At 40.2% G+C, this 20379-nt stretch overlaps 1 protein-coding gene across 1 annotated transcript; it reads left to right on the top strand.

The window, feature by feature from the left end:
- The first annotated feature begins 1140 nt into the window (after positions 1-1140).
- LOC149300214 (cytosolic purine 5'-nucleotidase-like) lies at positions 1141-19531 on the top strand. The gene is made up of 18 exons (XM_089485662.1): positions 1141-1265; positions 2660-2733; positions 3746-3863; positions 7218-7313; positions 8233-8324; positions 8917-8974; positions 10003-10096; positions 11101-11154; positions 11788-11871; positions 11949-11993; positions 14688-14798; positions 15739-15805; positions 16185-16355; positions 16698-16749; positions 17068-17128; positions 18314-18490; positions 19093-19197; positions 19481-19531. The coding sequence occupies exons 1-18, from the start codon at positions 1141-1143 to the stop codon at positions 19529-19531; spliced, it is 1635 nt and encodes a 544-aa protein (XP_089341788.1).
- Positions 19532-20379: the final 848 nt, after the last annotated feature.

Raw genomic sequence — 20379 nt, 5'->3', positions numbered from 1 at the left:
CACTGCACCTAGTCATAAACCCCCTTATTACACCTGTATTAACCCCTTCATGCTCTCCAGCGCTACCCCTTGAAATTCGCTCTGTGTAGCAGTCCCAATTGTACAGACCATCTGTGGAAATCAAGAAGTGCAATTGGCTCCCATTCCCTGCAGAAGCGATCATGTATGTGTTCTAAAATACACAATCACGCAAGCCAAAAAGCAAAAAAAAACTCAACAACAAGCTACGTTCCATTCAAAAAGAAAACCCTCTCCCCATGATGCCCCTCATATTATTCAGAACTACTTGCGAAACTTGTTACATTTCTTACATTGGTTAATGATCATCTGAATGAAGAAACTAAAACAAGGAACAATGTGAAATCAAAGTACCTTATTTCTATTATTTTTTATTTTATTATTATTATTATTATTTGATTAATTATTTTATATTAAGCTCTAACATATTCCACAGTGCCGTATTATTTAAAAATTGTATGGATAACCAATACATAATAAATATAGGTTATCTATATCTATATCTATATAGGTTATATAGGAATCTGCGCTTGAGCTTCCATTCTAGCCTTATGGCACTTTTATACAAAGTGGCTGGCAAGAATGATGGACTTCTGAGCTTACAATCTAAAAACCTTATCATGAATTTGACATACAGGAGCTATCAGGCAATCAGAAAAGAAAGATGGGATATGAGTTAGGTACAAGAGAGACAGAAGATAGACAGAAAAAGGAAGATGTGGAAAGAAAGGAGAAAGGTACCAGCAGAACAGAAGGATAGATGAGGGGGTGAGGGGAAGAGAAAACAGAAAGAAATGGGGAACACAATATCTGGAATAGGTAGAGAACAACAGGGATAGAAAAAAGATAGCAAGTGAAATAGGAAGCACGCATAACCGCAAATCCAGTTCTTAGAACCCAGTGAGTGTCAGGAAAAGAATTAGGAACAGGACACTGAGAGGAGGGGGCTGATGGAGCAGGAGGGAGGGAGGAATGGGGCAGCGGCTGTCTCTTTCAGATAACATAATCTGCAGAATAACATAGACCCTTGGACCTGTAAATGGTGAGCTTCAGGGACATGGGACTCAGAACAGTCAGAGAGTAGCACTGTGCACACTGCTGGCACAGGATAGCGTTCTGACTATGGGTAGCATCAGCAAAGAGCACGGTGTTGCCACTGATAGCCGCCAGCTTCAGGAACGCCGCCTCAGCTCCAAAGAACCCATTGTTATTGACTACAGGACCCTGAAGAGGGACTACCATCACAGGTGAGTGTGGCAGGGGCTGGCAGGGGCTGGCACTACAGCTTTACTTAACCGAAACAACCCATCGCACAACCCATCCCTACCTGTAACTGCAAGCACTGCAGCAAATCACATCTTGGGTGTCACCGCCTGTTAGCGTTGGCAGCATGTAGACGGTGATGTCAAAATTATCATTATTCATATCAGAATAACTGAGTATCCGTGAATTTAAACCATTTTCAGCTTAAAAAAAAAGATTTGGTTCATGCCGTCTGTTTGACTGCTTTAGTCAACTTGCACTGTGGACTAATGATTCCTTTTATTTGCCCACCTTTTGTTCTCACTTTTTCCTCACCCTGTATGTGGACAAGTTCATTGTTACTATCGCTTTGTAAATATGTGTTTTTTCGTTTTTAAACTTTTAGCTTGCCAACAAATTCCTAGAATAAGATGTGTAGTCACATTAGCGCTCAAGACCCCAGTGACCTCTTCTCCATGAGGTCTTAGAAAGAGTAGAGCTTTTTTTTAAAAAAAGTTTGCAATGCTTATTAGTGAGCCGACATACTTTATACTGTCATTCTTCACAATCCCATGTAACTAAGGTTCTTTCATTTTTTATTTGGTTTTTGAGAATGTCCCATCCAAAAAAGTATTGAGTTTCTCCTATTTAGAATTCTGATACATCTTGAGGTCCTCAGGAATGGACAACACTCCTGAAACAGTTAAGACCCACAGTTCTGCGCTTTCCATTTTGTCAAAACATGGTGGCTTTAATCCAAATGATACATCAACTTATTCTTCATTAGAAGTATCCTTGAAGACCAAAAGATTATTTAATGCATCTTTAATGCTTTCGGTCCATTCCTTCAACTTGCTGTACCGCTATCTCCAAGAGGACAATGACTTAAGAATGTATGGGGGAATAGGTACTTCCTAGAAAAATATCTAATAGACTGTATAAAGGGAACATGCATCGACAATCTAACCTACATTCGTTCACCACAGAAGAAAGCCGTTAACTCATAATACATATGTGACGGATGACTGCACACCTGTTATATGATGATAGGATATAATTATAGGATTATAGGGTTTTTCTAAATAATGTTATCAAATTATTGACATGGGTCTTCATTGAGCAGTATTGTTCACAATACATAAAGACCTTATATGTATGCAGTGCTTGAGAATGAGGTTATACATCCCTGTAATAAATGGTGACATGAGGAACTATTTTCATAGAGTTCTGTCCTATACCTTACTGGACAGTAGTAAGGAACGTGGCCAAGGAGTATAGGATAAGTTGTCGAGCCACTTTTGGGAACAATAGCTAGTTATCTGAGCACTATAAAATGACATAGTTTAATAAATCATGCTGGCTTTGAGAAAAATCTAATCATCATCCTTTCCCTACGCAGGGTATTTGTGAATCGCAGCTTGGCCTTGGAGAAGATAAAATGTTTTGGTTTTGATATGGATTATACACTGGCCAGTGAGTAATTGTCTAATATTAAAGCGAGTTGTTAAATGATTAAATGATGGACGATATGAAAAGCGTGTAAGAAATATGGAGGAAGTAAATGCAATAAGGCATCAAATAAGACCATATGATTTATCTGTTTTCTCATCTTCGAGCCATACCGGTGGAGAAGTCACCTGTGCACCGGGTAAGGTATTCTGTGTAGAGACCTCCCTTGGAAGTCTGGAGGCTGAGGGTTAACATTTTGAGAACGTATGAGTTTGACAAATGTTCAGGAGCTAACGTTTAAAGTGTGTTTTATTACATATACTTATAAAACACCAGCAGATTAAGGAGAGCTATTACAATAACTAAAATAAATACTAAGAAAGCGTGTTGTAATAGAATTGATGCACATAGAGAACCCTTGGTCCAGAAGGAGAAGGCCAACTATTAGATTAATTTAGTTTAATGGTTTATTTATTTTATTTTTTTACAAATGCTGGCGATTGCTTCACTGCCAATCCCTGAAATTAATATAAAATTTGGGCCGTGAGTTCATTCTTTCGGTAATTTATTTAGATACAATGTCATCATTACCGTAAAGGCATTTGAATTGGTCTTTATGTATAATAAATCTTAAATATGTATAATCCACTCAAATATTGGTGTCTGTAAACAAAAGACTAGCTTAGAACTTCCTTTAATATTTATAGATCCTTAATGGATCCACTAAACTTGGTAAAGCTTTAGAGAACATTTAATCTCCCATTATATTCCCCATCATGCCTTCTCTCAACCTTTGGTAACTCATGCTCTGGCATGTCATCATGTCAAATGAGGACAGCTGGGGTACAGCTGGGAACTTGGTAAGGGTGGTTGGTGTAGTATAACCCTTAGAACCTCGTAAAATGGATTAGATGTTGCCAAACTTACTTTTACCCTTTGTGGTATCAAGTCAGAAGTTATGTACGTTGCAGATCAACTTCAAAACAACTTGCCACTCATATTTTTCTTTCCTTGTTATCCTCATCACCCCCTGTAGTGTACCGGTCCCCTGATTATGAAGAACTTGGCTTCGAGTTGCTGTTGGACAGATTGGTATCCATCGGGTATCCCCATGAGATCTTGGAGTATAAATATGACCCCACTTTTCCAACAAGGTTTGTGTATTTAAACATCTATTATAATGATCCAAATGTCTGAATGCTGTTTTATATAGTATATAATGATGAGGGTTATGCTGTACTACCATCAATGTCTGGCTCAGTGTATAGTGATAGGAGTTATGCTGTACCATATATTTTCAGTAAATGTTATTTATTTAAACTTATTTAATTTATTTATAATTTAATAATTTATTTTGCCAGATTTCTATTTTTCCAGTTGACATACAGTTTAATTTTTTGTGGGTGCCACATACAGGTTCCAGGTGCCCTGGGTACGCCCCTGTTCAGTACTCATCGCTGGCTACCTTTTAATACAAGATCAGAGCAGGCAGATAAAGGATCAGGGATTTAAAAATAGTTTAGGCAGCAGGAGATGAGATTCTGACAGATTAATATCAATATGCTTTCTAAAGCTGGTTTAGCCTGCCTTTACTACTGGCATAAATTAAATTAAATAAAGGAACACATTTTGACATTTTTTCAAGTAGCAGACCTTTGCAGACTAAGACAAACTGAGACTTAAAACCCAAAACAGGAGAAAGTAACCTCAGGAAACATGGTTGTATTAGTGATGAATATATGAAAGGAGAAATAAAAGTTGTAAAAGAGAGACAATGGCACAAATTGATGATGATGACAAGTCTAAAATGCACAGGAATCCATCTTTGGCATAACATCTATTGGAAGAAATTATCTTTTATTAGGATGCTCCACAGCAAATAAATAAAAATGATGTTACACAAATGTTTCATAAAATCAGAATCATTCTAAAGTGACAATGAGATCTTTAGAATTGTTGATCTCATCACTAAAAGTGACATCCCTTACAAGGTATATCTCTTTTTGTGATTCTGTTTGCGTGTCTGCATGGAAATCAGTTATTATCTCACCATAGTAAACCTCACACGCTATGTCATTGTGTATCAATATAATATTAATGCTGCCTTCACTTATACCACAAGGCAGTGTGAGAATCATAGGTGTAATAATCCCTGTCTGGGGTACATATTCCTTTGCCTATGGGAAAAGGCAAACCATCTCCTTACATTTACGATGTCATATGAACAGTCAGAGCGTGCATATGCAATTACTAGAGAGACAACTGAGATCAATCACCCCAAATAGACATTAATTCATATGTTGGTTTCCGTTATTTTACCTTATTATCAAGTGAAGCTTTTTTGTAAAGAATGAGGCATGCTTTATGTCAGACATGTAGAGAGTGTGTGTGGGTTTATTCAGACTTCAGACTTCCCTGAGTGTTAATTACACAGAATGAAAGGGATCTGCGTGGCATGTTTTGCACCTGCTCCTGACTCACTATGGATATGTGAACGAGATGCTGTTGCTGTATAGCAAGCTGTGCATCCCGCAGCACCATCCTGCGTGCAGATGTTATAATCATCTTCTTGTGTTGGGGTCTCTGCTCGTATAGCTCGTCCCATTTCATTATATTATTAACAGATTATGCTTTATCATTCTATATATTCTTGCGATTAAGGTTTGATTATCTTTGCTGGTTGATGTACAGTTTGTATTATGGTATTGTGTCCTATGTGTAAGACAAACAGTGATATTGTATCCAGAAACGAATATTAAATAAGTCACATCTTATCATGCGTACAGGTAACATTGTGACATTCCAGTCTGGGCTCAAATTATTAAACAGTATTCTGCGATTGCCATGGATTATACTGCGATATCCAGCTCCTTGTCCAGACAAAAGTGTGGTTCTCTACGGTGTACTAATTAAAAGATAGTAGATTGTGGTATTTTATGCCATGAAGTAATGGTTTGTCTTGCGTATGGAGTACCTCATTATATTATATCCCATAGATAAATTATACTGCATTGATCAGTACTGGGTGCATTGTATTGATGTTCTATGCTGGTTAGTAATCACACTATGGCATTCTGTCTTATGGATTGATAATTGTATGGCATTGTAAGAGACAATAATGGGGACTGCTATAAATTGCACAAATTAAATGAAATAAAATGCTATACTAAGTACAGTAATGAGAAGATATAGAAAAATATATAGAGTCACACACACTTTCGGGACCACAAAAGGTTTTCAGATGGAATCAATGGGACCCTGAGTACAGTTGTTTCCATGTTATCGTGAGCACAGATGGGACGTGTGTTAGTTTGTCCTGGATGCATATGATAGCGGTATGTGTGCAATGTATAGATAATGACGTTTTGTGTACTGTGTACATGGACATGACGTAGTTTGTTTGTGTTGTGCATCTGTTATCGACAGAATAAGGCATTAGTGCAAAATTCACTAACTTCACAATCGTGTGTGGGAATATGGGCTCTAAGAGAACACTGGAATGCAGGGTAGTAACTTCTGGAAGCAACTGTCCGGTCGCTCTGTCTCTGTGCTAGTTAATGGCTTTGTTGGATTGTGCCTCATGTGGCCCACGCAGTTACCTCCGGGAATCAGGAATGCATTGTTGATAGATCACGTGCGAGATAGTAGTTCTGGGGTGTTCTACATCATGATGAGGAAACCATGATGAGGAAACTTGACTTTCTTCTATACAAAATAATCAGCACTTATGGTAAATAAGTTTGTTTTTAGCAGGCCGGCATTTATACTATGTGGAGACACATGAGTCTCAGGTTGGAAACCGTCTTAAGACTATTATCATTTCTGGGGCAAATATGAAAAAACTGTGTTCACTCGCTGTAACAAAAGATGTAAAAGTTCCAGCAGTAATGCTGGAATATTATAACAGAGCAGCATTTCTCAAGTTTGGCCACAGTGATGGAAGGTGGCCACCGGCCTGTGCAGTCTCATTGTTGGACAATGTGGTGTCACGGGAGAAGACCTCAGTATCCTCTCACAGGCGGTGTACGCACAGCTACCAGTAAAGCCAAGCGACCACTTAGCTGCCCACCAGAACTTGGTTGCTGCTACGTTTGTGGCAACTGAAAAAAAACTCTTCTGAGAGTCATTGCTGTAGAGTGTCACATATTGAATGTGATCAATCAGAATGGATCGTTTGTTTATCCAATAAAATGTGGGCTATGAATGCAAAGTATGAGTGAAAGTGGGACACATATTACAGCCATGAGCCTGTTGTAGGAATGCTATAGTGATTTTAAAACAATAGATGAATTGCTGTGGCATGCCCTGATACATTGCGTGTGTCTATCAAGGTTTATTGTCTAGGAGTTTTATATTACATACACGTCATGCTTTTCTTTGTATAGCACTGAATATATCTTGCTGTGTTTGATGGGCATGCGGTATAACAATATGTCCCGTGTAAATTAACATACCACAGTCAACGCATTATTTATAGTTAGTGTTACTTTGTTCTTTGTCTTTGGCAGAGGCCTGGTGTTTGACAGCAGCAGAGGGACCCTGCTGAAAGTTGACTCCAATGGAAACGTCCTTGTCTGCACTCATGGTTTCCGCTTCTTAAAAGGGTGAGTGAAGCTTGTGGGGGTTACACATTTGATTAGGGGATTCAGAGTAATCCCAAAGAGATCCCACATGATCCAGTTAAAGGTGCACCAGTGTCCCCAAATTTATTTGCAGTAATTCACTTTGGATACACAGTGGTTTGGGGGCTCCCAGTCCCATTCGCAACGCATCAACCCTACACCAGAATGTCCATACTTCTGCAGCTAACTGTTAATTCTGAAAATATATGTGGGGGCACTAATGCACCTATAACTGTAGTTTGTATCTCATTTAATTACTCTACATACACTCATTAGTGGACCAACAGAATGTTTTATGATACATTTCAGAACCTGGTGGCCACTGCTTTGTGGCTGTGGAATTGCTGTTCAGGCTAGGCCATGCAAGCAAAATAGGACCTGGATATCTTTGGGCTGTTGTCATTAAACTAAATTTTGCGCTGGTGGATTTTCTTACAGATCCCAGTGGGTTTAATATCCCTATAAATAAATTCATTGTCCGGAGGCCAGAATTCCTTCCAACCACCTCTATGTCCTCTGTGGGTTCATTCACTGACATAGGTCATAGTGCAGGCAGCCCTTTTAATATTTATATTATTACAAACGGTAGCCTTTCTGCAAGTTCGTCTTCTCACTACCTCTATTGTCACTGTAACTAAGTAGTTTATGCCCCTCTTTTCCTCAGAGGTGACATCAGGTGAATTATTAATAACACAGTATGATCTTCTTCTGCACTATGGCATGCTCTCTGCAAACAGTAACGAGAGGGAGAGAGACCAGGGGTTGGGGGAGGAAAGCATCAAGCATTTCATCTACCGCAGGGGAAGTTTCTTCCCCATGAGACTGCTCTGACCTCGAAAGGGTCCCTGGGCCGTAGACTAGGTTGCCTGATGCTCAATTCCTGTGTTCTTATCCTTGTTAGGGCAGAAATTTTGGAAATCTATCCAAATAAATTCATACAGAGGGATGACACCAAGAGATTTCATGTCCTCAACACACTCTTCAACCTATCTGGTGAGTACTGATTTCCATCAGAGGGGATTTACAGCCTCTTTAGGGACCAATAGAATGGTCAGTGGATCACGACTGGACTAGGAATAAGAATCTGGTACTTGAAGGCCAGCAGTTGATAAACAAGTGGCTATATGCTGTCTCTAGACTAGAAGTGTAGTATATGGGTTTGTGTATCAAACAGCTGGCCACATGCCAAAAGTAAATTTAACACAGACCTGACAGTTTCCCAAAATACTAGGTCTAGAAGTTCAACTGGCCAGATAAACCAAGTTAGTGTGTTTCCTGATGAAAATGTATGTATTAAAAACCACAGTATGTATATTCTATAGACGCAGCCATCTGAACTTACAGTTATGGGGATTTTCATATCTAATACTCTCCATTTTGTCACTCATGAATAATAATTATGAATTGATTAAATTATCATTTAATTTCCTCCCATATTATGAAGTACATCCCTTTAGTACTGACAGCCTTTGTAAGGGAGAAGGGAAGAGACCTTAGAACAGCGTTATCACGTTTCTCTATTTACGCCAATTAAAAAACACGTTCAAATTTAGGGTTAAACCAGAGTTACATTTTGCCTCCACAGAGACATACCTCTTCGCCTGCCTTGTGGATTTCTTCAACAACTGTCCCCGTTACATAAAGTGAGCAAAACTCTTCTTACATATATACCGAGAAATAATTAGGCGTTACTGAAGGGGTTACATTTCTGTCTTCTATTGGAATATTATTTGAATTTCAAGCAGGGATACTTTCCATCGGGTTGGGGTTAAATGGGAGACAGGGAGAGATTATATGCGGAACTGGACCTGTCTGCTACTAATAATATAATATTATTGTTCATTTTGTATTCTCCTTCATAGTAATAACGCTACAGAGTCCTCTGGCGCTATAATAACAACAATACAGCAAATAAAACTCAATAGAACTGCCTGAATGTTTTACTCAATTTGGATGATGTCTTAGATTTTCCTTTTATAACCAGTGCAAGACTCAGGGTTGTTATCGTACGTCTATCTCCAAGAGGACAAAAGGGTTGGGTCAAATAGTATTAGTTTCAAGTTTCAAGAAATCAATAATTCATCTATGAGGCCCTTTGCCAGATCCGTGTCTCCCCTTATGTTGCTCCTTTCTGCATAGATTATATTTTTAGACAGCGATCAGGGGTTTTACACCCATTATCAACAGATGTTGCTCAGCTCCGGCTATATGTCCCTCTTCTGGCACCGCAAAAGCCAAAGGAACTAACAATCAGCCGGAGAAGACGAGGAGCAGGTAGAGGTCAGATTACTGGACTCTGTTAGAGTAACGTCTTCCCCCCCACACTATTAAGTCATACGGAGCGATAGAAGGAGCTCTAGGATCTGTCACATCTCAGGAGAGACACTATGAGGAGTAGGAGGAGAGCAATAATGGAGCTATAGGGAGAGCTTATATGGAGAACTAGGTGGTGGTTATAGGGAACTATATGGAGCCACACGACACACTGTAAATAAGGATTATGTGCAAAGGTTATATGAAGCGACCGGAGGAACTATAGAAGGTTTCAACAGTTTCATTATATAACTTATGATAATCCCTTTTAAAAAGCAATATGATGAGCCCACAAATGCTGTTTTTAAGACTAAAAAAGCTCAATGCGAATGATGCGTTGCCCTGCATTTTTCTACAGCTGTGACACCGGCTATCGCCATGGGAACTTGTTCATGTCATTTCGGAGCATGTACCAGGACGTGCGAGATGCAATGGACTACGTGCATGACTCGGTAAGATCGCGGACGGGGTGTGGAGGCTTTGCGCATTATCTGGCGGTGATGTCTGCTGTCACGAGGAGCACAATGCCTCGCAGATAACCGCACAGCCTGCTCACCCACTTCTGCTGAGACACAGTTTTCTAGGGGTCATGGCTAGTAGGAGTCCCAAAGAGGAGCCGTTTAACCTTTAGTCTAAGGCTGGGCCGCCATCTCTCGGTATCTGAACAAAATACATATTGGTTTTTATCTGTTCCAAGGTCGTAAAGCATAACAAATATGTAATAACGCAGTCAAAACAGTTAAAAGAGAAACCGCCTGCTTGTGATTTTTTATTTCCAACGCAGTCGCAGAATGGGTCTTATCTATCCACTTGCATTTATTTCTGTACGCTTTATCACCCCAAGTAGCTCCTTGAGCGCTGTCTTGGCACAGACGGCCAAAGCCTTATTCTCTTGCTTCACTGGCCTGGCTTCTCAGAACTGCTTAGAGAGAGAGAGAGAGAGAGAGAGAGTCGGAAATGACTTCGGAGGCCAATGGAAATTTTTCCAAAGGGGACAAGCCAGAAGGTCGCTCGTCTTTCCATTCCCCAGTTTCACGCATTCCCTTGTTTCAGCAAATTCCCTCGCTTGTTTAAGTTGAACCTTATTGGCTTTTGCTTTCATTTCACACCACCGATTCTTTACACTTTCCCCCCGAATGCCCTGAATTGCTTCCACATTTTCAAACATTGAACAGAACTCCAAGGAGGGAAGAATTTACGAAAAAAAAAAATATTTTCACCTTTCTCTAATGTTTCTTTTAAATAAAAAAATAATAGTTTATTTGTAAGGATTGAAGTTTTTAATGCGTAAAAAAACAGATGAGACTTTTTAAGCTCACGAGGCTCTCTGCATCAAAAAGTGACTCAATAAGGAAGGATGGGTTAAATCTACTGGGGCAGTGGATTTCTTTTGGTTTCTATTTATAAAATAAAGACATTTTAACAGATGCATTTCATTGGTTTATTTATGTCACAGGGTTGTCTAAAGGAGAGAACCCTGAAGAATCTGGAGAAATATGTCCTAAAAGACGTAAGTTATCAGATACAGATTTAAAGATGACACCCGACATTGCTAATACTTTATGGAATTCTGCAAAATAATTTACTTGGTTTATATTATTATTATTATTATTTTCTGTGGAGAACCATATTTGTTAAAAATTATATGGTTAAAAACCATATTTTATTAGGATTAGAGGTCCCAAAACACCCTCTATAGAGTAAGTTCATATTCTGCTGTAGGTAGGATTAACTTGATGTTAAAATATGTGTGAAAAATAGGAAGAGACAAAAAAATATATCCCAAAAAGCACCAAACTATACTTTAAAGTCCTAACGAAGGGCTTAACCTGGGTAAAATCCAATGTCAGAGCTGTACGAGCTAAGCCACCTACCCAGATCACACTATCTGCATACATTTTATACAAATAATATCATAATTGTGTAAATCATGGGAACTACACAGATTTACAAATTCAGTTAGTCTTTATAAGCTATTGCTGGAATACACAGGTACCCACAGAGTAATCATGTAGCAGAACACACAATATATGGAGGTATATGATAGGATTTTACCTATACGAGCAGCTGTCCTGAAGTGTTAATCAGCCGCCTGTTAGATACGGAGATAATTCACATAACTCTCCCATGTGTTCTTTAACAGGCAAGGACCCCTTTGCTACTCGGTCGGATGAAGGAAGTTGCAAAAGTCTTTCTGGCTACAAACAGTGATTATAACTACACAGATGTGAGCATGAATGCAATCCCTGTCTCCACAGCTTCTTCTCGATGTTCTCTCGGAATAATATTCTGTTTCTCCTACAGGCCATCATGTCCTATTTGTTTGATGTTGGGTGTGACACACAAAATGTGAGTATGTACAATCAGAGCTACTTACCTGACGGAATAGCTGCAGATCTGCGTAGAATCTAGGGGTAATGGTGCCCGGGTGCAGTATTTATTTGGCATTCCCACCCTTAACCAACACACACAAGTATTATCACACAAAGTGGCTTTAACACAAACTCATTTGAACACAATACACTCACACAAACTCTCTTCCTCTCCCAGGTGCCACTAACTCTAGGTATACCCCTGACTCTAACGCCACGTACAGACACACACTCACGCTAACATCATACCCTTACACCAACCCACATACATACTAACACCAAATACTAACACACATTTATGCTAACACACCATAGACTCACTATAACCCCATATGATGATACTCATGCTGCTTCCATACACTAACACACAAACTTTAATACCATACGGTAACACTCATGCATGCTAACGCTGTATAGTAACACACACAACCTAACACCATAGACACCCCATAGGCTAACACACACTCACTCACCCATACCAATACACATACACTTACACACACACACTCTCTCTCCCTCCTCCCTTTTCCTCATTCCCTCTCTCATCTACAGTACAGCTCTACCTCCCTCACTCCCTCTTACCTCCCGCATGGAGCCTTTATCTTTTGTGCAGCTTGCACTCTCTGTACGAGCTGCCGCAACTATCACTAGCAGTTACTCTCTTTGCGTCACAGCTGAAACTTTTTTGTTCACAAATCAAACAAATCCCTGGCACAAATTGCTAGTGTGATAAAACGATCATAAAAAATAGTGGATATATGGGGCTTTTTATACATGGTATGTGGCAGACCCTTTCTATTTTGCTAACCACCATTGCTAAATGTGGACACAACTAGTTTTATCATGAACACTTTAATACCTATGTTTAGCGTGTGGACATGAAACATGTAAGGTGTTTTCTGGATTACCCCCTTATGTGATGTTTTAAATAATTGATGGCTGCCGCATCTATTTATTTCTTCTGCCGGTGGGATTTCCAGCGAGGGCAAGGAGTCTCACGTTTGTGTTCTGGATTTTCTTTCTGCTTTACCTGACCGCCAAACACTCACATCTACTCTCTCAAACAAACACAGAATTCCCCTCTGACACACACTTACACTCACTGATGGGCTGACACACATTTAAGTGGCGCTCACAGACAGGGTTTTCAGTGTCCCCGGCACCGTGAAGGTTGGATGTTATGATATCATTGACTCAGTAATAGCTCTGGGATAATGTGAAGCTCACCAGACGTGGCATCTCGTAACAAAACAACAGGTGGGCAAGATTAATGCACCTGTTTATTTTCCGCAACCGGTTCGCCTCTCCTCACACAATGGGAATGTAGGAATTCCCTCCTCTCCCTGCATCCCCTTACCGTGTGTAGAATCATCATGTGTAATACTAGCCAGCGTATGAATGGGAATTTAAACATGCGTGGGGTGGGCATAAAGCTATACTGAATCTCAGACGAGACCAAAGACTGATTAAGATTTCGTTTTTACATCAGATAGAAACGGGCAGACTAGATGAGCCGAACGGGTCTTATCCGCTGTCAAGTTCCATGTTTCTATGTTTTCACAGAGCTGCTCTTCACCGTGGTGGTGAAACGTTTACACGTCATACTCACAATGTTCTGGGCTCTGTATCAGTTTAATCCCCGGTGATGGGAGCTTTGAGTTCTGTCCTGTCCTGTTCTGCAGGCTGAGTTCCTTGTTATTAAATCAGACCCCCAAGCGCTCTGTGCTTCTTCTCATCGTATTCTTTTGTGGGGGGGTCTGCGAGCTTTAAAAATAAACGGCTGTACTGTTTGTTTGCATTACCGTATAATCTTATCCAATCCCTTTTCCATGGGCCTTAATAAAATTATTAGTTTTAGGGATTTATGTACTTGCCATTCCAAACAGAAGCATCAAGGTCAACCGTCTACCAGCGATATTTGAGACGCGGTCTTGGTTGATTATTGCTGCCAGAAGCTCTTTCAAAGTTATCGGCCCCCAGGTCCTAATCATGAAAAGACATTGTGTCCATAGAAGGACACAAGTGTCTATGAAAACGTTCGCTACCTGTTGAAGAGTAATAGTCTGTTTCTGCCCACCCCAGGTCTCTACCAGAAGGAATATAGTTTTTTTTATGGAGGAAACCGAGTTGGTGTTTTTATTGGGCTAAAAGCTGCCAAAAGAAGACCATTTTTACTTGTTCCTCTGCAAAGACTTTTTCATAGAATGTATTTCTAGAATCCTTGCTCTTTTTGAGCTCCTATACATGTAAAACTATTTCAGTTGTAGTTTTTGGAAGACATTCTAATTTGGCAAACAGACTCATAGTCGAAGGCATGCAAACCCAAGCGATAAAGTCATTGCGCTGATGCAGGGCTCAGTAGAGTAACTAGGTTGGGACTAGGCCCGGGCTGGCCATCTGGCACCTCTGGCCGACATCATTACATATGTACCTGATCTGCTGCTTCTGTGCGGGGGCCGTGGGTTGAAAATGCCTGGCAGACCACTACATGAGCAAAAAAACATAGCGTATGGCCGCGCTCACATCATCAGACAGCCACTGCCATTAAAGTGCCAGATGGCCACCCCGACATCAACAGTCTGGCCCTAAATATGTATTTCTACTTTCTACCCTGCTTTGGAGAGCCAATGTCACACAGCTTGCATTGGCTAACTCTTTCTTTCTTTTTTAGAATAATGATCCCAACCAGAAAACATGGCGTTCCTATTTTGATCTGATTGTTGTGGACACCAGGAAACCTCTCTTCTTTGCAGAGGGAACAGTTCTACGTCAGGTGAACACGGTGAGTAGCCATGCAACTTTTGGATAAATACCCAAAATGTAAAGTTTGCGAGCCGGGCCCTCTTTACCCGATGTGTCGGTTTGTCTTAGTCAGTCTGTTCTAGTTTTGTCAGACTCTTTGAATGCATGCGCAGTAAGAAGCGCTGCGGAAATTGTTGCTGCTACAGATAGCTGCTTTGTTGAAATGTAGTGCCCTCTAGTGTTCGTTTAGCATAATACACACTTGCTTTTTATATTGTTGAAACATATTGTTACTGCAGGGATTTTGGCTTGCTTTATTATTATTATTATTATTTATTGTTTTATATAGCGCCATCAAACTCCGTAGCACTGGCTAACCATTCAGTAAGTGCCAGTATTAAGTTATTTTAAATAATACAGTTGACTCTACCAGTATTGGAACTCATTAAGCTACTATTTAACTCCAAATGGTTGACAGGAATCAGGGATAAACTTACCAAAGAACCAAACAATTTGGACTTGAGAGGTTACAAAATGTTTTAATGCCTACGTGGATTAAAACAATTGTTGAGCACCTGAATATAGCTCCAGTTGCACTCGATAGGGACTTGACTGAGGATTATTCATAGAAATCACTAGAAAGCACTAAGTTTAGGAAGATAATTGGTTAAAATAAAGATGGGTAGAAGGGGACTCTAGAAATAGAGTTTGATAGCAAATAAAAACCATTCCTTCCATCCAGTCTATGTGGGAAACCAGGGACAAAAAGGAAATCGGGTTGGTTAGTTGTAAAGGATGATGAGAAACATTTAACTGGTGGTTTGTGGTGCAGGAGACAGGAATGGTTCCGAAATAGGAGTGGGTTTTACGCCAAAGACTGAAATATCATGTGTCCCACCATGTCATACCATGGAGAGCTCCAGATAACAGACCCCTCTTATTCACACACGCTCTCAATCCTTATCTCCCCTTCCGTACAGGACAATGGGAAGCTGAGAATCGGAACGTACACGGGCCCCCACCAGCACTGCGCGGTGTACTCAGGAGGTAATTCTTTCTCACGCTCAACATCTTTACTTGGGGCATAGTATATGATGAAATGCGATTAGCCCTTTCAATACCCCAGGTAGTTATCTCTGGCACTTTCAACCCCGAATACTTTTTCACCATTAATCATTCTTGACTGGTACTTCCTATTCTCAGTACCTATAACAGAACCGGAGATCTGACTCCGAATGTTGAATAAACAAACAATGTGAATATCATATACTGCGGGATTTTTCTTTTGTTTGGATGTTGCCAGAAGATTTTGACCGATTCATTTCTTCCAGTACAAAATGTGATATGGATCACAAACTAAGTCCATCGCTCCATTTCAGGACCATCTGTGTGTCTGTGTTTCACTCTTGCCCTGTCCCTGCATCAGGCTCCTCCGACATTGTGTGTGAACTGCTTGGCATGAAGGGCAAGGACATCCTTTATGTGGGAGATCACATCTTTGGCGACATCCTGAAGTCGAAGAAAAGGCAGGGGTGGAGGACCTTCCTCGTAGTGCCCGAGCTGGCCAAGGAGCTCGAAATCTGGGCTGAAAAGAGCGGTAAGCATTTAACACACTCCAAAGCAACGTCCCTTCTCCGGTAGCAATGTACATTAAGCTCACACAAATTGCTGGAACCCAATGTGTTAAAAGAGTACACTGCTTATGCCCAAGGGCCAGTTGTGAATACTGGATGCACCTAGAGGAACTCTATGAGATTATTACATCTTATTTCTAGAGCGCCAGACATTTTAAGTTTCTCGCATGACCTACTGTGTCGTGTGTAGACTGGATTCTCTGAAAATAAAAACATATGGATACAAGCAGCTGGGAGAAAGAGTTTTACAGATAATGGACTATCCATGGTCTACGGTCATCTGAAAACGTTTATTTCTTTTCCAGAGCTTTTTGGTGAACTGAAGAGCCTGGACATCTTTTTGGCAGAATTATATCAGTAAGTCTAAACCGTAACTCTAACATTTCTCCTGTGAAATAAACTTCTCTCCTAAATATTTCTATCACATCCTCTCTCTCTTCTTTACTCCAAGCTACCATATAACAAATATGATTGTTCTCCAGTCTTGCAGTTGTTTAGTTTCCTTGCTGAAGTCCTTATGTGTTTTTTGTGATTCTATGTAAGTCTTCAGCTCGTGTGTAATCCTTGGCATCACTAAATGACGTACAGTGTGGGGCTGTGCAAAGTGAGTATAAATTATGGCGATTTTCATCAAGGTTCATTTCATTCAAGGTGCATTTCTCATTCTTTCTTCAGACATATGGACAGCGGAAGCAGCGAGCATCCGGACATCAGCTCCATCCAGAAGCAGATCCAGGTAGCGTTCCTCGTTCCCTTTAGAGGGGCTGACGTGGAAGAAAGGGTGTAGATTGTCAGCCCTGACATTATAGTATTCAGGACAGAAGTGCTCATTGCCTTATCCACAGGGACAGGGAGCAGACGATTGACAGCCTCGGGTGTGTGGAAAACACATGTCTTTTGGGGATCCCTTTATACGTCCTCCATGCATAAATCAATTAAATTAATCATTGTACTTAAATTCCCACCACACCTGTGAAATTGTGCATTCCCTACAAAATCTTGTGGCCTTAACCTTGAAATGAACATGAATAGTATAACCACAGCTGAGAATATGGCCCCGCTGCAAAGTTTGATACGCAACGTTGGGTAGAAAGAAAAAGAACTTTAACGTTGATTTGTCACACACACACACGTATATATATATATATATATATATATATATATATATATTTATTTATATATAGGTGTGTGGGCTGTGTGCGTGTTTAAAAAAAATCCATTATATATATATATATTATATATATATACACATTATATATATACACACCATAGGGAGCAGTATTCTAACAATAATAATAATATCTCTGGATCTGTATAATTATTTTTCCCCATTCAGTTATCTCTCCCCTGTTGTTAGGTGACTGATTGTTGTAATTTGTAAGGGTGGAGTGAAGGAAAAAATTTCAGGATGGGATATTGGTCAGATCCTACGGGTCCTGCCAATGTGATGCACAGATTTTAGTTTCCATGAAATGAACATTTAAACTTAGAGTATCTTCAAAGCAATTACAAACCGATATGCACCAGAGATGGTGTTGCCTAAGCCTAAACTCCCCACTGTTGTCCTATAAACACTAGGCCACGATAAGCTAAATGGCCAACATTAATCTCTAGTTGCTTACAGGGGAATACACTAATGTACTTCCACTGCAACCCTTGCCAGGCTGTCCATAAAAGGAACCAAGTTGCCTTGGGACCTGACTGTTGAATACAGTGCTGGGGTTATCTATACAGTTTACGCCTTCAACTATGTAGATTAGGGACGCCTAGCCAAGTCTCTCTAGCTACTTATGGACCACAATTCTACCTTACTGATGAGAACAACAGTCCGACGACAGCTGGTACTTAAACCTTGTTAATGTAATGTATACTGTATGTATAAACTATGGATTCTCATAACTGCCCTATTGTTTGCACGCAGAAAGTTTCCCATGAGATGGATATGTGCTACGGGAAGATGGGCAGCCTGTTCCGCTGCGGGTCCCGACAGACTCTCTTCTCCAGCCAGCTGATGCGTTATGCTGATCTCTATGCTGCTTCCTTCATAAACCTCCTGTACTATCCTTTTAGCTATTTGTTCCGGGCTCTCCCAGTGCTGGTATGTACTTGGCAAGCTGAGGGATGTCTCCCAAATGGCTTAACTTTGAAGTCCTATTGCCCACCAGTTATGTTGTTGTCCAGATGAGATGAGAGGGGGTGATGTGTAGCTTTGCCCATTCCCCATTCCTACGGCTGGGTCTACCAATGTTTCCAGGTGCATCAGTCTTAGTTGAGCTGCTGCAAGCAACGAATACCAACGTTCATAGCCATCTTACGCAACAGTGGGTTTGTTGTTTACAGCAGCTTGACGGCCAGAGGGATGCCACCCATGAACGAGTGGAGATCTGTGTTTTTCCGGCACAGATCTTTGTTATGTATTCCTTCCTGACCCGTTCTAATTGGAGCAATGGGATCTGATGTCATATTCCAGCACTATATACACAATCGGGTCACTTACCCCAAGGGGTTAAATATTTCTGTTGGTTAAGAGGGGCATATTTTTCCTTGATGAAGGCAGCTGGGGTAGGGGAGCTGCCCTAGGTCAGGCAGGTAATATAAAAGCAGATAAAGGACTTGATCCTTTATCATAATCCTGCATGCAGTGAATTCCAGTAGAAGACCTCTCAATATACACTCATCTTTATGCTTCCCTTTCCCAAGATGCCACATGAATCCACAGTGGACCATATCAGCATGGACGGAGCAGATCCCTCAAAGCAAATTGGAAAACATTTGCACCAACAACTCAACTTGTACGGAAAACAGGTGAGAATTTGTCCAATTAGTAGGATGGAATAAGCTGTAGTCATCTGTCCGACCCTACATTATTTAGTAGATAAAAAAAATACCGCACCAAGTGTATTATTTTTCTTACACGCATTTTCAGCTTAGTTTCATGGATATTATCTTATGTTCTTAAATGATTTATTTTGTTTGCACAGCCTATAGATCCCCGTCTTCCGGGAAGTCTAGGTACCTGCGTCAGCTCGCTTACATTGGCCCCAGGCCCTCTATATCTGTCTTTAACTGGGAGTTTGTCTTCCGACAGAGACTAAAACAACTGATGCACGAAGTAGGTGAAGAAGATGATGATATTTGAGCAGTGTTACCTTCGCTGGAATATTCCGATCTTTTTAGATTCTACAAGAGTGATTTACCTTCCCCCACAGAGCAACTCACTCAGAACCCATAAGCATATGAATGTTTTTGGAAAGTATGGACAAACGGCACAAGGTGAGGCAGGGCTTTGCATTTATGGCCAGTTGTCTTTGGACTCCATCTCCTGTTCTCCCAAACCAGACTCTGACTCACAGAAGATAACTGCCAAGAGTTTAGGAAACAGCATTTTACTTTTTTTAACCATTTTTTTTTTTTTTTTTACTGGAAACTCATAAATGGAACATTAAGACTAAATTTAAAGACTCTCCACACCTTTCAGTGCTGCACGTATGTTCAACATGACACAAGGCTAGCACTTGAAGAGTTAACTAACTGGATTGAGTTACTTAATAGCACAGCGGGGAGTGGTGATATACTTCACTTAGCTTTAATTAGTTTTATACACTTGATAATAATGCTTTTATATTATACATCTTCCATGCATGGCAAAATCTTATTGTCTGTTGCAGTCACAGATTCCCTTTCTACACAATTTAAAAAAAAAAAAAGTTTATTGTCTTCAAGTATAAGCAAACAATAAAAACCATCAATTTTAACTTTGTTCCCCCGAAAAATATTACATTATATTTATGTTAAATACCAGCAGGCGATTACCTGCCTCTTCCCTCAATTTGTCCAAATTTGTTTTAAAAAATATCCTCTTTTAAATGACCGTCTCTAAAATTATACTATCTGCAAACAGACATTCGCATGTAATAACTCAACAAAAAATCAACAAATTAAAGAGAACCCAGAACAGAACGCTTAGGGACTGTTTATCACTCTTCT

The sequence above is a fragment of the Sceloporus occidentalis genome, unplaced genomic scaffold (assembly GCF_023333645.1).
Source record: "Sceloporus occidentalis isolate IW3139 unplaced genomic scaffold, rSceOcc1.0.p SCAF_26, whole genome shotgun sequence".
Classification (NCBI taxonomy): Eukaryota; Metazoa; Chordata; class Lepidosauria; order Squamata; family Phrynosomatidae; genus Sceloporus; species Sceloporus occidentalis.
The sequence above is the reverse complement of the archived record's forward strand: the minus strand, read 5'-3'. Positions and strand labels throughout refer to the sequence as shown.